Source organism: Aythya ferina, assembly GCF_964211825.1.
Source record: "Aythya ferina genome assembly, chromosome: 14".
NCBI lineage: Eukaryota > Metazoa > Chordata > Aves > Anseriformes > Anatidae > Aythya > Aythya ferina.
The window spans coordinates 11,842,046-11,861,585 of record NC_140312.1 but is presented as its reverse complement, the minus strand read 5'-3'; the positions used below and the strand labels follow the sequence as shown (position 1 = coordinate 11,861,585).

The 19,540-nt window shown below is 43.8% G+C and overlaps 1 protein-coding gene across 2 annotated transcripts in view; it reads right to left on the bottom strand.

Moving 5' to 3' along the window:
* LOC311444612 (protocadherin alpha-C2-like) overlaps window positions 1-19,540 on the bottom strand; it is a 147,905-nt gene that overhangs the window by 66,039 nt on the left and 62,326 nt on the right. The window contains exon 1 of one of the 2 annotated variants that reach the window (XM_084535895.1): window positions 11,876-14,458. The exons of the other annotated variant lie outside the window; for it this stretch is intronic. Within the exon in view, the coding sequence (XP_084392021.1) occupies window positions 11,876-14,305 (2,430 nt within the window). The 5' untranslated portion in view covers window positions 14,306-14,458. Of the gene's footprint in view, window positions 1-11,875; window positions 14,459-19,540 lie in introns of those variants that run through there. 2 annotated transcript variants of the gene reach the window in all.

The following is a 19,540-nucleotide window of genomic DNA, read 5'->3' as shown; positions in this document are numbered from 1 at the left end:
CAAAAGGACATCTTCCTTCTCTAATGTGAGAAAAGCATCACTGACAGCTGCAAGCTGTCTAATCTTGAATACTATAAAATCCTATAAAATTTAAACTTTTCCATGAGTTTTGCAATAGTGTAATCTCAGATAATAAACCCCAGGCTGTGAAGTGAGGTGAAAGATGCTTGCAGGTGCTCACTTACAGGACTTCAGTTTGGATGGACAGGTGTGGTGGCCACCATCACAAATAAAGCTACCTCTTAATTAGTATTAACAGTACAGTGCAGGCATAGGTCTAGGTAGGTACAGGCTTATTTTGGAGTATTAGCAATGATTTTCAGTAAATTGAATTTTATATTAAATTAGAATGATACTTAAACTAAGTGCACTACAAACCAGCCCCCTCTCTTATTCTTTAATCTTAGTGGTATGTCAAATCTGGCAGATATCTCTACTACATTAACGTGTCTACTTCTTATGTGCTGGTTTCAACAAATTCACAAAATGTTACTTAGAAGAAGAAAAAGAAAAAAAAGAGAGAGAGAGAAAACCACATAATGTATCCTTTTGAATTATACCCAAACAATACCATACATAGAAGGATGAAATTACTCAGCATGTATCGTGTATGAAAACTGACATTTCCTTTCACCAGCTTTCTGATGAAATTTGTAATTGTTTTTTTTTTTTTTTTTTTTCCCAAACTGACGCAGATTACAATAATTGCTTCTAATCCCTTTCCATCAACTTTACTAGAATAAAGTTACCAACAACCAACTGCTAGAGTTACCAACAGGTCCAAGACAGAGTAACAGAAGCTGTGGATTTGCCAGCAGAAAGAGCATTTAAAGGGAAGAGTAGTATTACCTTATAAGATGTAGCATATACACCATAAATTCTTATACTACACAGTACAAACTAGTAGCTGCAGTAAAGCCATTTCCACACCTCCTCACTGAATAAGGACACCACTCCACAGAATATCTCTCCTCTTCCCTGCTTACAGCAATCCTAGAACCCTGAGTGCACAAGGCCATCAGCTTATTCAAATAATTAAGCTCATCATTTATATACTGCTGATTTATCCTATGAACTCCCATTTAATAAGAAGAGAGAGAAAAAAAAATAGTTTAAAGGTAAGATATAGACTTCTTGTGGGGACTGAATTATTAAAATAAGTGCTTTCTATTTTCTAGAAAACGCTTGTTATACTGTAGGAAAAAAAAAAAAATCAAAATCGCTTATTGAGTTTACATGGCAACATTTTGGTTGCAGGGATGCGGGGGTGGCCTCTGTCAGCAGAGCCCAGCAGCTGCCCCATGTCAGATAAGAGCCAGTTTCAGCCAGCTCCAAAATGACCTGCTGCTGGCCAGAGATGAGCCAATGAGCTTGTTTGTGTCTCTGTGAGAGCAGATTTAAGAAAAGGAAGAAAAAAAAAAAAAACTGCTGTGCAACAGCAGCTGGAATAGAAGAGTGAAAACCAGCCTTGCAGACACCAAGGTCAGTGCAGAAAGAAGGCAGGAAGTGCTCCAGGCAGGCAGCAGCAGTTCCCCTGTGGCCTGTGGAGAGGCCCCTGGTGGAGCAGGCTGTCCCCCTGCAGCCCATGGGTCCCACATGGCGCAGATCTCCACGCTGCAGCCCGTGGAGGAGCCCCTGGTGGAGCAGGTGGATGTGGCCTGGAGGAGACTGTGGCCCATGGAGAGCCCCTGCAGGAGCAGGCCCTGGGCCAGAGCTGCAGCCCATGGAGAGGAGCCCACAAAGGAGCAGGGGACCTGGGGGGAGCTGCCACCCATGGGGGACCCGTGCTGGAGCAGTTTTCTCCTGATAGATGGACCCTGAGGTATGGACCCATATGGTTCTTGAAGAGCTGCTGGCTGTGGGCACCCCATGCAAGATCAGTTCAGGAAGGACAGCATCCCGCGGGAGGGACCCCATGTGGAGCAGGGGCAAAGAGTGACCATGAAGGAGCAACAGAGACAAAGCATGAGGAACTGGTTGCAGTCCCCATTCACCATTCCCCATGCCACTTGGAGGAAAGACGTAGAAAAGGGTGGATGGGGGGTAAAGGTGTTTTTAGTTTGAGTTTCTCACTTGTCTAGCTTGTTAGTAATATGTAATAATTTCTCTAATCTCCCTGTGCTGAGTCTGTTTTGGCCATGATGATAATTGTAGGGTGATCTCCCTGTCCTTATTTCAACTCTTGAACTCTTTTCATCATATTTTCTCCCTCTATCCCTTTGAGGAGGGGGAGTGAGAGGGCTGTTGTGGTGGACATCAGCTGCCTAGCAGGGTAAAACCACCACAAAGAGAACTTGAGATTGCAGTCAAAAGTACAAAGCTACTTTCAGATACTGAAACTTTGCCTCAAGCTAGGTACATGTATTTTGGTTCACATGGCTGTGTGGCAAAGCAGAGCTTCCTAAACTTGTATTATTGACTATAATTTTCACTGTAGTCACTGCTGGAGGCAGCTCAGTGCAACCCAGCAGAAGCCACTGGCTGTGCATCTGACAGGAGTTCAGATGTCCTGGCATGAATTCCAGATCTTTCACAGTTTGAGCATCTGTTGGGAAATATACAGACATCAGGAACCCCTGTAAACTCAGTGCAGATTTTTAAAATGGCATCATTTTCAGAAAGGCTAAAACAACTTCTGAATGTTTACATTTTGCCACATTGCAGAGAATTACAGGAAAAAAAAAGGTTAGAAAGGACCTCAGAAGCTCTCTACTTCCATCTTCTACTCTAAGCAGAGTAGATTGTGTTGCCCAGGGCCTTTGCCCAATCAGGGTTTGAGCACCTCAAAGGATGGAGATCCCAGCACCATTCTGGGTCCTGTCCCTGGGTTGCACCCTTCACACAACAAGCAATTTCTTCTTCGTGTCCAGCAAGAATTTCCCTTCCTGCAACTTGTAACTATTTCCTCTTTCTCTGTCACTGCAATACCCTTTAGGTAGTGGAAGACTACTATTAGATCCTCTCGCACATTTTTTGTTTTTTCTTGTTTTTAAATCAAGTTAAACTCCAACAATGGCTGTTTCCAAAGTTTCACAAGAACCTAAATTACCTACATTAAAGAACATTGGCCCCATTTCCTAGATGACAATATAAACAATACAAAAGAGGACCCACTGGATTTGGACTATTCTTTCATGCAGTGCGGACTTACAGCTCCAGGCCCATCAGTTCAGAGTTCTTTTATTTTTTTTATTTTTTTTCCAGAATAATCTGGTTCCTCTTTGAGCAGCCTGAATGAAGAAAAGATGTTTCCTGAATCATATCATTGCAATAGTAAAAGGCCTCACCAGACAAAGAGCTCCAAAATGATAACACTCTTCAGTGTGTATGTGTATTCTACACTTATGCTCTGACCCTGATCAAACTGGCATCTTTCCATGTTCTGCATTAACTCAAGTTAATTTTTCTTGTAGTTTTTCAAATAAGGTGAGATGCATTAAAGAGATTGAATGCCTTGTAGAGAAGCGTGATGTTGTAAAAGAGGAGACAGAAACTCACTAATTCTAATCCCTTGACAAATATATAATATAATTAAAACAAACAAAGATGAAAGTGCAAACAGCAGTCCAAAACCAACTACCCTAAATCCTTTGAAGGTATTCCAGTTGACAACTCAGATTAGACAAGTCATTTACTAGTGTGATTTTACTTCAAAAAAAAAAAAAAAAAGTGAGAGAAGGAGGCAGTCATCTCTTCTCTTACTGGAAGGAGGAAATCTTCTTTTATCACCAGGTTTCCTTCCTGGCAATATTTGATTGAAAACAAATAACTTCAGAGTTCAATTATCTTCCCTGTATCCATGATTGCCCAACTCATAAACAAACAAAGAAACAAAAACAAATGAAGGATTCACTTAAAGGGATATATTGATGACAGAACTGATACAGGCCAAACTGCCTGAGACTAGGGTTTTACAAAGAAGAAAAATGAGTGAACAGGAGAAAGTATATTCACAACATCACATTTTAATGATTCCTGAAACATTGTGGATTTCTTCATAATGTAAACCTGTATGAGCTAAATAGCAGGCTGATAAATATAAATAGCAGAATTAAGATTATTTGAATTAATTTGGCTAGACTTTCTTTTCCTTTTGGAGGAGGGGGAGACTGAAGACTGAGGGATAGAGGAAGAATGGGTAATTGCAAGCAAATGGGATTCTGGCTAAAAATCTGAAATCCTTTTAAAAATTAAACATCTCAGCCTGCATCACTGCAAGGGTCTTTTGAGTTTACAATATAAAATGTTAAATCAGTCCTGTTTCAGCACCTTTAGTAATTCTTGTGTTCTTTGCAAGATCTGTCTTTTCACCAGATTTTATCATGAAACAACCAACTAATCAATTACCCTGAGCAGCAAAGTGCTGGTGCTTAACCAGTATTCTTAAATTTTGCATTTTCTCCTAAACAAAGCTCCTTAAATTCTGTAGCTCTTTCTAACTAAATGCCAGATCTTTTGTGGTTTTGGTAGGTTTTGTATCTTAAGATGAATGATTATGGAAACAACATTTGTTGTGTTTAGACATGTGTTTAGACAAAGAAAAAGGCAGGATAAAATCTCAAAGACTTGATGCTATCAGAGGCATATGGAGAATAAAAGCAGATTTGACAAACGTAGCAAGTAGGCAATAAATATCGGAGAAAGAAGGTACATTAAGAGAAAAGAGATTTTTACTCTCCAGTCTTTGATCAGCCTCTCTAAGAACATATTTTTGTTCTTTGGATTCTTTCTTGTTCCAATGGGATGATTTTTTTTTTTTTAATTATTATTATTATCTATTCTGATTGCTTATTTCTTCCATCCCTCCCTCGGCTTGTCCCAGTATGATGGATTAGACTATGTCTAAACACAACAAAAAGAGACAAGATGTCTAGGAGTATAAGATACTCTCAGCAGGTGGCTATGCCTTTCTAATGTGTAAGGCTCAAACATCAAGCATTTACATGGACAAAGTTAGGCAGAAGAAACACCATCTTGGGAAACAACCTTCCCCCCTCCACTTCACCATCACAGTCTTGTGATAATACTTTACCTGACCGATCACAGAATCATAGAATGGGACCTTAAAGATCATCTAGTTCCAACCCCTCCCTGTCATGGGCAGAGATGCCACCCACTAGATTAGGTTGCCAAGGGCCTCATCTAAGCTGGCCTTGAACACTTCCAGGGATGGGACATCCACATCCTCTCTGGGGAACCTGTTCCAGTGCCTCACCAACCTCTAAGAAAAGAATTTATTCCTAACATCTCATCTAAATCTCCCCTCTTTTAGTTTAAAACCACTCCCCCTTGTTCTGTCATTTTCTGCCTGAGCAAAAAGTTGCTCCCCATCTTTTTTATAAGCAACCTCTAAGTATTAAAAAGTTCCAGTAAGGTTACCCCAGAGCTTTCTCTTCTAAAGGCTGAACATCCCCAGCTCTCTCAGCCTTCCTTCATTGAAGAGGTGCTCCAGCCCAATCAATCAACACATTACGATTATGAAGAAGATAACTGCCATCTCAAGAAGTATCAGGCAATGTATTTTCTATCCCCTGGATAGGGAAATATTCCTATCACTCTGTAAAAGGCCTTCTAGAAACATATATAATTCTGGACACAATTTTGCAAGAAATATACATCCACGTGGAAAGAGCAGATACAGAGATGGGATATTAGCATGATCAGACAAGCACAGAGATGACCTCAGGAAAAAAAGAAAAAAAAAAAAAAGAGGTTCAGCTGTCATCAAGTAAAGCCTAAGAAAAATGTGGTTGCTTTCTAAGCTATGAAGAAAACAAGCCATAAAGAGGGACAACAATTACTTATTAAAAGAATATTGGTGGCACAAGAACAAGCATCTACAAATTCATAGCAAATAACTATTGACAGGATGTCAGAAGAGAGTTTTTCAAGGCCTTAGAAGAATAACTTTCCAACAGGAATAGTCAGCACAACATAGTGAATTGTGCAATTAAAAGGAGTATTTTTACAAGTTAGATTTAAATTTTTAAATGTGAAGATTTAAGATCAAATGATGCCTGATGTAGAAAAGAACTGGACTTGATCCAAATGGTGTTTTCTTGTCTTGTGCTTTCATACAAGACGTACTACTCACATTCACTCTCCCTCGGCCCAGTTCATAATTTAGGCTTCCCCAGTCAGCATTGCCTTTAAACATCTCCAAATACAGACACATTACTCTTCACATCTCCTCAAGGCCTTTGTCTCAAGCTACTCCTTCTGTCACTCTCCCTTCCACTACTTCTAAAAATAGAACTGCAAGGCAAACATCAGACATGCAAAGGTTCAGCTCAGGCATCTGTAGCCTTTTCTGAACACACTGTTGTTGAACTTTGAAGCTGCATCCTTCTTTGTGAAAGATAATTAGAGTGGTCAGGAAGAGGGAAACCTACTGAATTTCTATTGCTGAATTTTCTTTAACTATCACTGTTTCTAGGATTTTCTTGGCCAGACTCCAAGCCTCCTGACTTCTGTAGCCAAGAAATCTGCCTATATAACAGAATTCTTACAATGTTGCAATAAGACTGCTGTTTCTGGACATGTTCAGACAGGAAAAAAAAAAAAAAAAAAAGTAAGATTGCTTTACTTTTATATTTGGCCATGTTATGAGGCACGGTCCCATCAGAATGAGATGCAGGGAGTGATTAACTCACATGGCTGGTCTTTACTTGTGTGAGTAAGCCACTGATGCTTAGCCTGTAGCAATTCGGCACATTCTGCATGCCACTGTCAAAAAGTAAGCGCATCCATTTTTGTCACTTGATATGTATGACACCTTGTGTAAAATGACTCCACTGCCATTACAGTTTACCAGGAAATATTCTCCATTGCTGAAGTTGTGTCTATTTTTTAATGTAACCTAAATATTGATTGCAAAATCACAGAGGAGTTACCCCACTCTGAATCTGCAAATATCTTACAGGCCTTTTATGTACACAATGGACAAAACAAGCAGACAAAAAACCTAAAAATCCATGGCCACATCATGACCCTGAAAACACTCAATGAACTAATGCTTCCTATACTCAGTAAAGCCACCAATGCCTTTGTCTCCAACACAGCAAAGTAGCATTGCAGCGTAAGATGCTTTTCACTTAGCTGTCATATATGCTACATTGAACAAAGAGACAGCAAGATACTGAAAGATATGCAGTTATAGTTCACTGTATTGCTATTACAGCCATATATTGTTCTATTTTTAGATTTAACCTAAATAGAAGATATAAAAGCATAAAATGGTCTCACACTTCTGTATATGTAAAAAGCATTCAAGTCTGTCATTTAAGTCAGAAGCAAAAGAGTACTAAGAATAAAGTAATAAACCTAAATTTTGAAAATACGTTTAATTCCAGGAACTGCAACTAACTTGTAGCATATGTAGACATTTTTCTATCTTCCAAGTACTAAAAAAATGTTTTTATAATATTAAGTATATTTCATAATCCTAAAAAAATATTTTTTAAATTTGTGATTTAAGTTCTGCCTAAATTATAATTTTGGAATTTTTCTTGGTGCCTTGATTTATAACTAAAGGAGTTGCTCCCAATGTCTTTTAAGTATTTGATGATTTCTTTTTGTTACATTTATATTCATAGGCAGTAACAGAATGCGGCCTCCTTTCACTTCAGAGGATAATGTAATATTTATATTTGTAACTCCAAATGAGTTGGTCTGAAAACACTTTAACACAAAATTCAGTCAACACCCAAACTTACAATTTGTTCATTATTGAAATTTCTATTGGTTGATGACAAAAAAAAAAATCCTCTTATTTTAATATATAAGGAGTAAAATATTCATCACTAAAAAAGTGATTGTGATATTTCTGCATAGAAATCATATTCAAGACCACAGGGATTTGGAATAAAGAACAGTTTTCAAGAACGAGTTGAAATTCTATTTTCCACCTCAGATAGCTGGAAACTATTTTTCAAGTATCTCTTTAACATAACTCCATTTTATTTTAAAACTTGGTGAAACTAAAGCAGCTACAGAAATGAAAGTACACAAACTGCAGCTTCCACTCACACCTGATTTTAGTAACTTACCATTTTTACAAGAAATATGTAGAACCACAGAATGTTCTGGGTTGGAAGAGACCTTAAAGTTCATCTAGTTCCAAGCCCTCTGCCATGGGCAGGGACCCCTCCCACCAGCCCAGGCTGCCCAAAGCCTCATCCAGCCTGGCCTTGAACACCTCTGGGGATTGGGCATCCACAGCTTCTCTGGGCATCATGTTCCATGCCTCACTGCCCTCATAGGGAAGATTTTCTTCCTTATATCTAATTGAAACCTACCCTCTTTAGTTTAAAACTGTTATCCCTTGTCCTGTCACTACGCTCCCTGCTATAGAGTCCTAGAGAGTCCCTCCCCACCTTTCCCGTAGGCCCCCTTTAAGTACTGGAAGCCCAGTATAATATCTCCCCAGAGCCTTCTCTTCTTTAATCCTCTCCAGGTCTCTCAGGCTGTCTTCATAGGAGAGGTGTTACAGCCCTCTGATTATCCTCATGGTCCTCCTCTAGATCCACTCTGTGGTGCCTCTAAGGTCCACGTCCTTATTATGCTGGGGGTCCCAGAGCTGAATGCAGTACATGTAAATTATATATGTGCACGTATGTGTGTGTCGTGGTTTAACCCAGTTGGCAGCTAAACACCACACAGCCGTTTGCTCACCCTTCTCCCTCCCTCTCTGGGATGGGGGAGAGGAACAGGAAAGTGAAGCTTGTGAGTTGAGATAAAGGCAGTTTATTAAGACAAGAAAATAAATAATAATAATAGTACTACTAATAATAATGTGTACGAAACAAGTGATGCACAATGCAATTGCTCACCATCTGCTGACCAATGCCCAGCCTAACCCCGAGCAGCCGCCCCCCCCACCCCAGCTAGCCACCCCTATATATTGTTCAGCATGCCGTCAGATGGTATAGAACACCCCTTTGGCCAGTTTGGGTCAGCTGTCCTGGGTCTGTCTCCTCCCAGCTCTTGCTACACCCCCAGCCTGCCTGTTGGCAGGACAGAGTGAGAAGCTGAAAAGTCCTTGGCTTGGTGTAAGCACTGCTCTGCAACAATTAAAACATCAGCATGTTACCAGCACTCTTCTCATCCTAATCCAACACATAGCACCCTACCAGCTACTAGGAGGAAAATTAACTCTATCCTAACTGAAACCAAGACAGTGTGAGTGTGTGTGTATATATATATATATATATATATAGTTGAATATCCAGTAAGCAAATCACTATGTTCATCAGCACCAATTTAATAACTGACAAAATTTTGTTTCTAAGGGTAGATAAATTTTCAAAGTCTCCGCCCCTTACTCTTCTGCTCACTCAGTTAATGCATAGGCTTTGGACCTCCTACATGGGTCACACCTACAGTTTCCCATTTCTGCACATAGGAGCTAAGGAAAGAAAATTGTCTCCACCACCACCACCTTCATAAAATAAAATAATAAAATAAAATAAAATAAAATAAAATAAAATAAAATAAAATAAAATAAAATAAAATAAAATAAAATAAAATAAAATAAAATAAAATAAAATAAAATAAAATAAAATAAAATTTATTTTCCCTACTATGAAAATTTCCTAAAAAGGTGTATCACATTTCAAGTCTAAAAATTCACCTGAATGACTGAAATACAGCAAGATGCAATGTAAAGCACTTGGTTATTCCTGTTAAAGAGATCAGGGATACATTCACATTTTTATTATTACACAGTCTACTAATATGTTAGTAACCTGAGCTTCAAGATCTTGCTCAATAGGAACAAAGACAATAATCAATATATATCACCTTTGTTATGAAAGTTTTTGCAATTATCATCTACTTTCCAGACAAAGATAGATCTAAGACAATATTAGCGTTCCAGCAGAAGACAGACTCACTTAAGAAATTGCCAAAGAGGTTTTACACTCCATTATAAAGGTACTAACTTAACCTTTTTTTTTTTTTTTCTCAGATCCTCAGAATAATCAAGAGCATTCCTAAAGTGCAGTAAATGTTCAGGTACGAATCCTTCTTTTGATACTGCCAATTACTGTTTTCTTGGACACTACAGTTTCTTACTGGGAGGCACTGACACGTCCGCTTTTGCAAGATTTAGTTATTCCACCCCCTTGCATAGTGAGACATGTCACTATAGAGATTTAAAACTGGTTATGACTTGGTTAAATCCTAGGTAGACTATCAGGAATAAATCAAATAGCATACATTTGAGAAAAGATCTTTCCTTGAGAGTAGAATTTATGTGTGAAAAGTATTCAGAAAATAGGGAAATATATATATATCACTTTGTCAGCAAGTGAATAAGAGAAGGCATTATCTAACTAACTGCTTGGTTAAGGGCAAATAAGGAACCTTTTCTAGAACAAGGGATGACATTAAAATCACTACACAGAAATTCAAGTTATAAAAGGAAGTTCTTTTCAGGTACAGTAAAGCTGAATATGTATTTGATTAGCTAAAGAAGTTGCTGAAGCTACCCATATATCTAGGTTCAAAACAGGACTGGCCATTTCTAAGTATTAAAAGGTATAATAATGATTTCAGAACTGAAAATAAATATCATGATTACTGACTTTGTACAATCTCTAATAATTGTTAACTTGGATAAAAACAACTGCGGGTAGCATATTATACCATGTTTGTCTACCAAGGGTTCTCACATATGCCTTGGGAACATCTGGAATCGCTCTTACCACAGAACATTGGTGTGGACGGAGCCAACACTGGTCACAACTCTGTGATCCTAAAAGAACTGACATCTGATTTCTCCTAATGTTGGAACATGAGACATACTGGAGCACCGAGTCTCAGAAACTGTTCCCTGAAGATAAGGGTTCCCCCAGTTGCTTAAACTGAGGTATCAAAAGCTGACCTAACTGAAGAAAAAAATAAATTGCTCTTTAATAATACGTTTAATTTTGGTATAAACCAAATTAAATGACTGAGCCTACCTGAGCAATGCATCTGGTTCATAGTCACAATGATGCTTTTACAGCCTATAGCTGCTAACTAGACAACTAAGTTGCTGTCATACATAATAGAGAAAGTTGATGATCTGAAGGCAAAACATCTCAAAACTTCACAAAAATATACTTCATGTGTTGGTGCACAACACTGATTAAAAATATAACCAACGTTACTTTGCATATAAGAACACTGAATCTTGGACAAAATGACACAGTAACGCTCAGAAGATTAAACCTACAACACATCCCACCTTGTAACCTTACACTGTGATGACAATAAGACATAACAGTAATGAGGAGAAAACAGATTGGTCAGAGGGCCAGAAGAGAATTATTTTAGTTTCACAAAACATGTGGATTGCTTTAAAAGAGAGATGAATGCTAAAAATGACATTTTCTAAAGAGATGCTGCATATTGAATTCCTGCTATTACAACATAGGCCTACCTTGCACATTGTAAACCAGCATCTTGGCTTAGCAAACCACTCACCTCTCAGTGAAAAAATCTCAGGAATTAGAAAAGAAGTCTATGACTCCATACAGTGTAAAAACCTCACATGAATCAGAAACTTGCATGGACTCTTATCATGACACTACTTAGCTATCTGAATAGAATGGCACAGCTTGTAAGGTATTTACCTTTCATTTACAATTTCTTTATCTTCAGCTATATCTGCATGTCCTAAATGTTTGTGGCAGAAATTCTCTTTTATCATCCCATGACCATGTTCCACCCTAAGAGAGCTTTTCAGTCAGATCCTGGCTTTACGAAAGATATAAAAGATCCTGAAGTTTCCTCCAGGTGCCATGAAATTACACTTGCTCTCCTGCAAATATGCTCAGTAGCTTCTAGATGGCCACATACTTGGGAGAAAAAAAATGAAAGAAGTACTTACCATGAAGACAGCACTCAAGCGATCACTTTGGACCTGCTGCACTTGGAGGCAGGGTCCTGGCACCTGTAACCCTGAGCCACTGGGAACGTTCCCAGCATCACCATTTGGGATGCTGCTGTTACCATGCCCAAAGCCTACAGATGCCCTGTATAAGTAGGTGTGAGTCAGTTTACCCACACCAGTGACCTCCAGCATGTCCGGTGGGAGGTGGGAGCTGGGAAGCATGTGCACACTGTAGCAATACTTTTCATACTCATCAGCTGGGCAGCAACAGCTGCTGCTGCAGCAGCCTTGGTGGTGACAAGCCCGGCAGTGGCACAGCCGTGCAAGAGCAAGAAAGAGGAGGAACACTGTGAAGATGCAGGAGACACAAGCAAGGGAAACAATCAAGTAGAGGTTTGTAGCGTTGAGCAGTGGTGGTGGCTCCCCATTGTCATCAAAGTCAGGCAGAGCCTGGGGCAGACTGTCAGCCAGCAGGATGCCCACAGTCACCGTAGAGGAGAGTGGCGGGTCCCCATGGTCCCGCACCACCACAACCACCTTGTGCTTGAGGAAGTCAGTGGTACGCATGGAGTGTGTGGTGCGCAGCTCACCAGAGTGTGGTGCCAGGTGGAACAGGGTGGAATCAGAGGAGTGAACAAGATGATAGGAGAGCCAGGCGTTCTCTGCATTGTCTTCATCGTCTGCCACCACTTTGGTCACGAGGTAACCCTCATCAGCCAGGCGGGGCACAACTTCCACTGCCACTGAGCCATTCTGGCTGACAGGATATAGAATGGCTGGGGCATTGTCATTCTGGTCTGAGATGTAAACATTCACAGTTACGGCAGCACTCAAAGCTGGTGACCCATTGTCCTTGGCTTCCACTTGGAAATAGAAGCTCCTAAGCTGCTCAAAGTCAAAGGCACATTTTGCATAGATGCTCCCATTGGCCAAGCTCACAGACAAAAAGCTGGCCAGGGCACTGCCTGCAACTGTGGAATTCCTGAGCATATAAGAGATCTGTCCATTCTCCCCTATATCAGAGTCAGATGCTGAAACCTGGTAGAGAAAAGCACCAAGTGGATTGTTTTCTTCCACAAACACATCAAATGTGTCAGCAGCAAAGACAGGGGGGTTGTCATTCACATCAGAGATCTGCACCCAGAGGGTCTTCTGAGTGGTGATGGGAGGAGAGCCCAAGTCTGTAGCAGTAATGGTGATGTTGTACCCACTGATCAGCTCTCGGTCCAGAAGCCCACTGGTGACCAGGCTGTAATAGTTTTCCAGGGAAGGTTTTAACTGGAAGGGAAGGTTATCAGGGATCTGGCAGGTTACTTTCCCGTTCTCCCCAGGGTCCTTATCCATAATACTCAGCAGAGCTATCACTGTGCCAGGAACAGCATCCTCAGGAACGGGACTGGAAAGGGATGCAATTGTTATCTCTGGGCCATGATTGTTCACATCAGTGATCTCCACCAGCAGCTTAGCTGTGCTGGACATAGCAAATGCCCCTTTATCCCTTGCTTCAATAAACATCTCGAGGAGTGGTCTCTGAACAGCTGAAATGTCACTGACTGTCACCTCCCCAGTGTGCGGGTGAATTAAGAACATTCGCTGTAGGTCTGCAGCAGTAGTATTGCTAAATGAATACATGACCTCTCCATTAGGACCTTCATCCAAATCTGCAGCATGCACTTGCACTACCAGAGTGCCGTTGGGGGAGTTTTCCAAAACACTTGCCCTATAGACCGATTGTTCGAATTCTGGTGCATTGTCATTGGTATCCAGCACAGTCACAACGACCGTAACATCACCAGACTTTGGAGGATCCCCACCATCTTTGGCTGTAAGAACAAGTCTGTGAGTGGCTTGCTGCTCTCTGTCTAACGCTTTCTTCAGAACCAATTCAGGATACTTACTCCCTTCCCCACGCATCTGTATTTCCAAGTGGAAATGTTCACTGGGATTCAGGGTGTAATTCTGGACACCATTGATACCTTCATCAAGATCTTGGGCACTGGGGAGTGCAAACCGTGCCCCGGGTGACAGGAACTCAGGCACATTTATATGATATTCACTTACGGGAAAGATGGGGGAGTTGTCATTTATGTCCAGGACTTTAAATTCCATCCTATAAAGCTCTAGAGGATTTTCTAGGACAAGTTCATAATTCAGAAGACAGGCAGTTTTTAATTCACAAATCTGCTCTCTGTCTATGGGCTCGTTAATAGATAAAACCCCTGTGCTTGCATTTATATTAAAATATTGCTTACTTGAACCGGTGATCATGCGAAATTTCCGGGCTGAAAGTGCAGCCGCATCTATTCCTATATCCTCCGCTATGTTCCCCACAGACGCTCCGCGCTCTGTTCCCTCGGCGATGGAGTACGCTACTTGCCCGTTCGCGGTGCAGCAAGTAAGGCACAAGACCATTAAATAGACCCGCATTCTTCCTCCCCTGATCAGCTCCCCGCAGCCCGGTTCGGCAGGAACATAATCCGGTATTTCATCAGACGCCCGAAGTTCCCAGCGAGCGAGCACCGGGACGCACCAACGGGAAAGCGAGAAGTTCCCTGCAGCCGTGGAGGCGCCCCGGCCCCGCGCGGCTCCGCCGCTGCCGCCGTGCGCGGAGAGGCGGCCGCTGCTCTCCGCTCCGTTGCGCTGCGCTCCGCTGCCCCCGCCGCCGCCGCTCGCTGTGGCCGGCCCGGCGGCCCCGCGCGGCTCTTACCGGGCGCACGGCGGCGGCCCGCGGCGGCGGCGCCACCCAGAGGCCGCGGCACCACCTGCGCCGCCGAGGGAGGGGGCTGCGACCCCCCGCCGCTGCCACCCCGCCGCTCCGTTCCCCCCCTTTTCTTCTTCTTTTTTTTTTTTTTTTTTTTTTTTTTAAACGCCCCGATGGAGACATGGAGAAGGGACGGGGAGTAGGGGGGTGGGGGGTGAAGGTGGCTCTGGGTCCCCGACTCTGCGGCAGGGCCGGGTTTCCGTGAGGGAAAGCTGCGGAGAAGCCCCCGCTCCCTCCCCCTTTCTGCTCCAGCGAGACGATGCGCCCGCCGCCCGCTATCAGAGTAACAGGGCGGAAAGGAAACGCGTATGAGAAGTGACAAGCATCGGCTAAACATGGGTCAGCACAGTCTCAGCACGCTCTGGCTGAGAACAACATCTCCCAGAGGGGTTTGAAGAGCACAATTAAAGGAGGCAGTCGGCTCTATCCTTGTTAATCTAAAAAGAAGAGGAAAAAAGAGGAAAAGAAAATGAAAGAGACAGAGAGAGACTTTCCTGTTTCTTCTTCTAGGCACGGTAAATTAACTCGGGTTATTGGATAGAAGGCGGGTCTCTTCTCTGACAGTCCCAGTCTGATCACCCACAGCCACAGCCGAGCTCCCATCCAACCCACCAAAGCAGGATGGGACAGCTCGGCTGGGCAGGGGGATCCGGGAGGCTGCAGCATGCAAATTACTTGCAGAGAAGTAAATACCGGCGCCAGAAAGCTTTTATATTTAGGACAAGCCCAGGAACTGTTGGAAGACGAGTTGCTATCACACAGAGGTAACAGACCAGGCATGAAAATCAAAGCTGTCTGCTCCCCCGACCCACTAAGCAGGTGAGAGAAGGCAGAATGCACTGCAAAATACCTTCCTGGAGTGACCTTCAGCAGCAATTTACCCCGGCTTCGACCCTGACAAACCCTCTGGTCTCCTGAGATTCCAGCTTCCTTCTTGAGAGCTTATTAACATGAGATCCTGATCAATCAAAAGCAAGAGGCTATAAACGTGCAGCAAGGAAAGATCTTAACCCTTCTGCATCCGCTGCTTCTTTATGCAGCTGAGAATTTCTGTGCAAGTGGAGAAGATGGTGAAGGGTCTGGAGGAGAAGATGAGGAGCAGCTGAGGTCTCTAGGTTTGTTCAGACCAGAGAAGAAGAGGCTGAGGGGAGGAAGGCCTCATAGCAGCCTGCCTCATAGCAGCTTCCTTGAAAGTGGAGCAGAAAGGCAGGTGCTGATCTCTGCTCTCTGAGGACAGTGACAGGACCCAAGGGAATGGCATGGACCTGCGATGGGAGAGTTAGGCTGGGTGTTAGGAAAAGGTTCTTCACCGAGAGGGTTGTCAGGCACTGGAACAAGATGCCCAGGGCAGTGGTCATGGCACCCAGCCTGCCAGGGTTCAAAAGGTGTTCAGACAGCGCTCTCAGACACATGATCTGATTTTTGAATGGTCCTGTGTGAATCCAGGAGTTAGATCCTTGTCAGTCCCTTCCATCTCAGGATATTTTATGACTCTATGATTCTAAGAGCATTTCTATTACACAGAACATATAGCCTTTAAAAAAAAAAAATAGAAAATCGGTAGCACAGCCAGAACCTAGATATTAAGTAATAAAAATAAATAAATAAATAAATAAATAAAATCAATAGATCTCTGTGAATCCTCACAGCTCAGCAAAAACTCCCAGAGTGAGGTTTTTATCCTGTCAGCACCAGAGCAAGCCTTGGTCAGAACCAGCACAAGTATCTGTAGTTATTACCATTTTCTAACTCCCGATGATCCTGGGAGTGCCTGAATGTTGCATTTTCCTTTCATTGCATTGACTGTACAGCCCCTGTTGCAGCTGCAGGGGCCTGAGTGCAGGAATTGTGAGGCTGGTGTGCACCCACCTTATTTTACATACCATGTAAATTTGTCAAGTGACTACTGGATACAGCACATAATGTAAATATCTATAATACCCTATTTATCTTGTTGTGTTTTTGTTGTTGTTGTTGTTGTTTGTTTGTTTTTTATTATTTGTTTGTTTTTTGCTTGCTAACAGCAGAAATCCCCAATTCCCTCTTAGTGACCCTAAAAGTATCATCAAGACTTCCACATCCCAAATTTTCCCTAGATATCTTGCCTGTCAAGATATGATGTCCTCTACAATATATGAAAAAGATGTTCTTATTGTTCCGTAGTGATACACAAGCGTTATAAATACCCTGACCCAATGGATTAACACCTATTAAACATAAAGGAAATACTTCCCTTAGTGTTGGCCAGTGACAAAGATAAACCAATCTACATGGGAGGGCTGGGCCAGATGGGTGTTGGTGTCCCAATTGCACACACAGATAAAACACAGACTGTAGTCACCAGTCTGTGACTGATTTTGCAAACCCAAAAATTTTGGGTCCAAGAGCCCCCCATTGAACAGGCAGACTCACTCAAAGGTACATTAAAAAAAAAAAAAAAATCTAGTATTTTAATAACCAACTGTGGCTATGTGTACTGGTGCCTGAAATACCATCAGTGCAAGAATAAACTGGTTAATGAACTCTGGACAAAATCAGTCAAAGTAATTGTAGATTTGCATCTTTCCAAGATATACTCACCTGTTTAGAACTATCTAGCAGCCTATATCGATTTTGGCTTTAATTCATTAATTTACTGTTCTTTTACCATCCAAAGTAATTTCTTCAGCTTTCTGCTACGTCTCAAGTCCTTTTCAATGTTGCCTAATATTTTGCCTTCAAGTGTTGCCTTCAAGTCTCCTTTTTAATTTTTTTTAAAAACCTTTCAGCCCTGCTTTAATATGTCAGCACCCGTTGTGCTATTGTACTCTGCTGTGGACAGTGATGTCCCCAGGAGTAAGGCAGCTTCATTCATCGGCACGTGTCTCAACAGCCAGCCATGGTGCTTGCTTGGCCACTCGTCCTCCTAACACACCTCCTTTCACGGTTTTCATCAATCCTAATTTCAAGGTCTCCTCTCCATCTCCGGTCGCTTATCCTAATTACTTCAGCCAGACTAAATACCTTTTAACGTAGACACCTCCCTTGGCACCACAGAGGATAACGTAACCACTGTTTTAAATCCCTCACCTCTGCTCTCACGTTTGCCTTCAATCTGTCACCTCTGAATCGTTCTCTGTTGCCCTCCCCTGACAGCTGAGCGACCCGAATCGCCGAAGAATTCAACTTTTTGCCACCCGGAGGGCATGGTCCGGGACCTCCGGGGTCTCGCTCACCATAACCCCTCCCATCACTTCCCGCCCCCGATGCGCGCTTCCCTCACGTCCCTCCTCCCTGTAGGCGGCTGCAACGTTGCATTTACCACGCCTCAGAGCCCCGATCATCCCCTACGTTCTCTTCGTCCTGCCCTATATTTTCAGCCAATCACCTCCTTTTCCAGCAAGAAGACGTCATACAACCAGACGTGCACGTTGTATCTGGGACAATGGAAGCGGCCAGAAGAAACCGTTAAGCGAGCAAGGACAAAAAATAAAGGCGAATAGGAGGGAGGTTGGCAGAGCACGGACACGGCCCTCTCGGTCCGTGGGGAAATCCCAGGGATGCCCACCAGAATCAAGGGCCCGTCTGCTGCTAGCCGCAGACCAGGCAGCTGAGTCCCAGTCGGGAGACAGCAGAAAGGACCGAAGGCGCCGGGGAAATGGAAGGACCGACAGATCTGCGGTTTCTCCTCAGCGGGGAACGGGCAAGCTCGCCACGCCGGCAGCTGTCCCGTACAGGCAGCCGCAGCCTTCATCTCAGCCCGGACAGGAGCTCGTAGCCCAACGGAGAAGAGGATCTGCCGGCGGACTGAGGAAGACCGGGGCTGGAAGCCAGGAGAAGCTCTTCGGACCGAGCCCAAAGTGCCGGGGCAGAGCAGGGAGACAACGGCTGCCGACGGAGGGGCAGGGACGCAGCTATCGCCTTTCTTACGGAGGCTCCCCCGGGCAGGCACAAACGCAAGGATGGAGATGCCCCCCCTCGGCCTGAAATAGCGGGCACCCCGCGTTGTCCCGCGTGGACTGATCGGATTCCCGTGTCCAGCAGCCTCTCCGCCCCCCCGGCAAGCTCCCTGCCCCGGTGGTCGGGCCGGGCAGAGCCACTCCACAACGCGCTGCAGCCCCTCGCTGATCAGCTTTTGTTAACGCAGGGCTGACCGCCCTCAGCGGAGGCAGGATCTGACCGCTGCCTGAGCGGCCAGCAATGTCGAGATGCCCTTCAGCAAGCCGAGGGAGCTCGCAGGTGCTACGTGGGTACTGCGGGAGCGGCGATTGCTAAAATGAGCCGGGGAGAATAATCTCATACACAGAGGATTTCCAGATTTCGGTGAACCCCGGGAAAATCCTCACTATCCACATCCTCATCATCCACATCAAGCTGCAGAAACACGGACTCACGACGTGCTATTCGCTACATAGCAAACAAGAACTCGTCTACTGAATCCGAGGGCAGAGTCTGATTTAGTTTCCCCAGGCACGGACCGCGCTTGGAGGAAGATGCCGGGGGTGGGGAGAGGCGGCTACCAGGGATCGGACCCGCGTGTGCGGCAGAGCAGCTCCGAGCCGAGAACCCGGTGTCTCTCGCAGCTCCTCCTACAGCTCTGTCGGGCATTTCCCTGCCTGCAAAATGCAGGGACCTAAGTCTGCGAAGCCGCCTCCCTCCAGCAGAGCGGAGCGCGGCAGCTGCTGTGCTACCGCCCTCTTCCGCTCCCAGAGCCGCCCACGGACGCGCTGTGCAGCGCGCCCAGCTCCAACTCTGAGCTCTGTCCCAGCTGCCCCTCGCACACCCACGGTCTTCGCCCACCATGACGGCGCCGTGCCTGAGAGATTAATCTGCACCACGTTCCAGGACAACGTGCACCGGGAATGAGGAATGAGAGCTTGGGCTTGCAGCGACTGACAAGCCTTTTACTCAAGAAACAGACG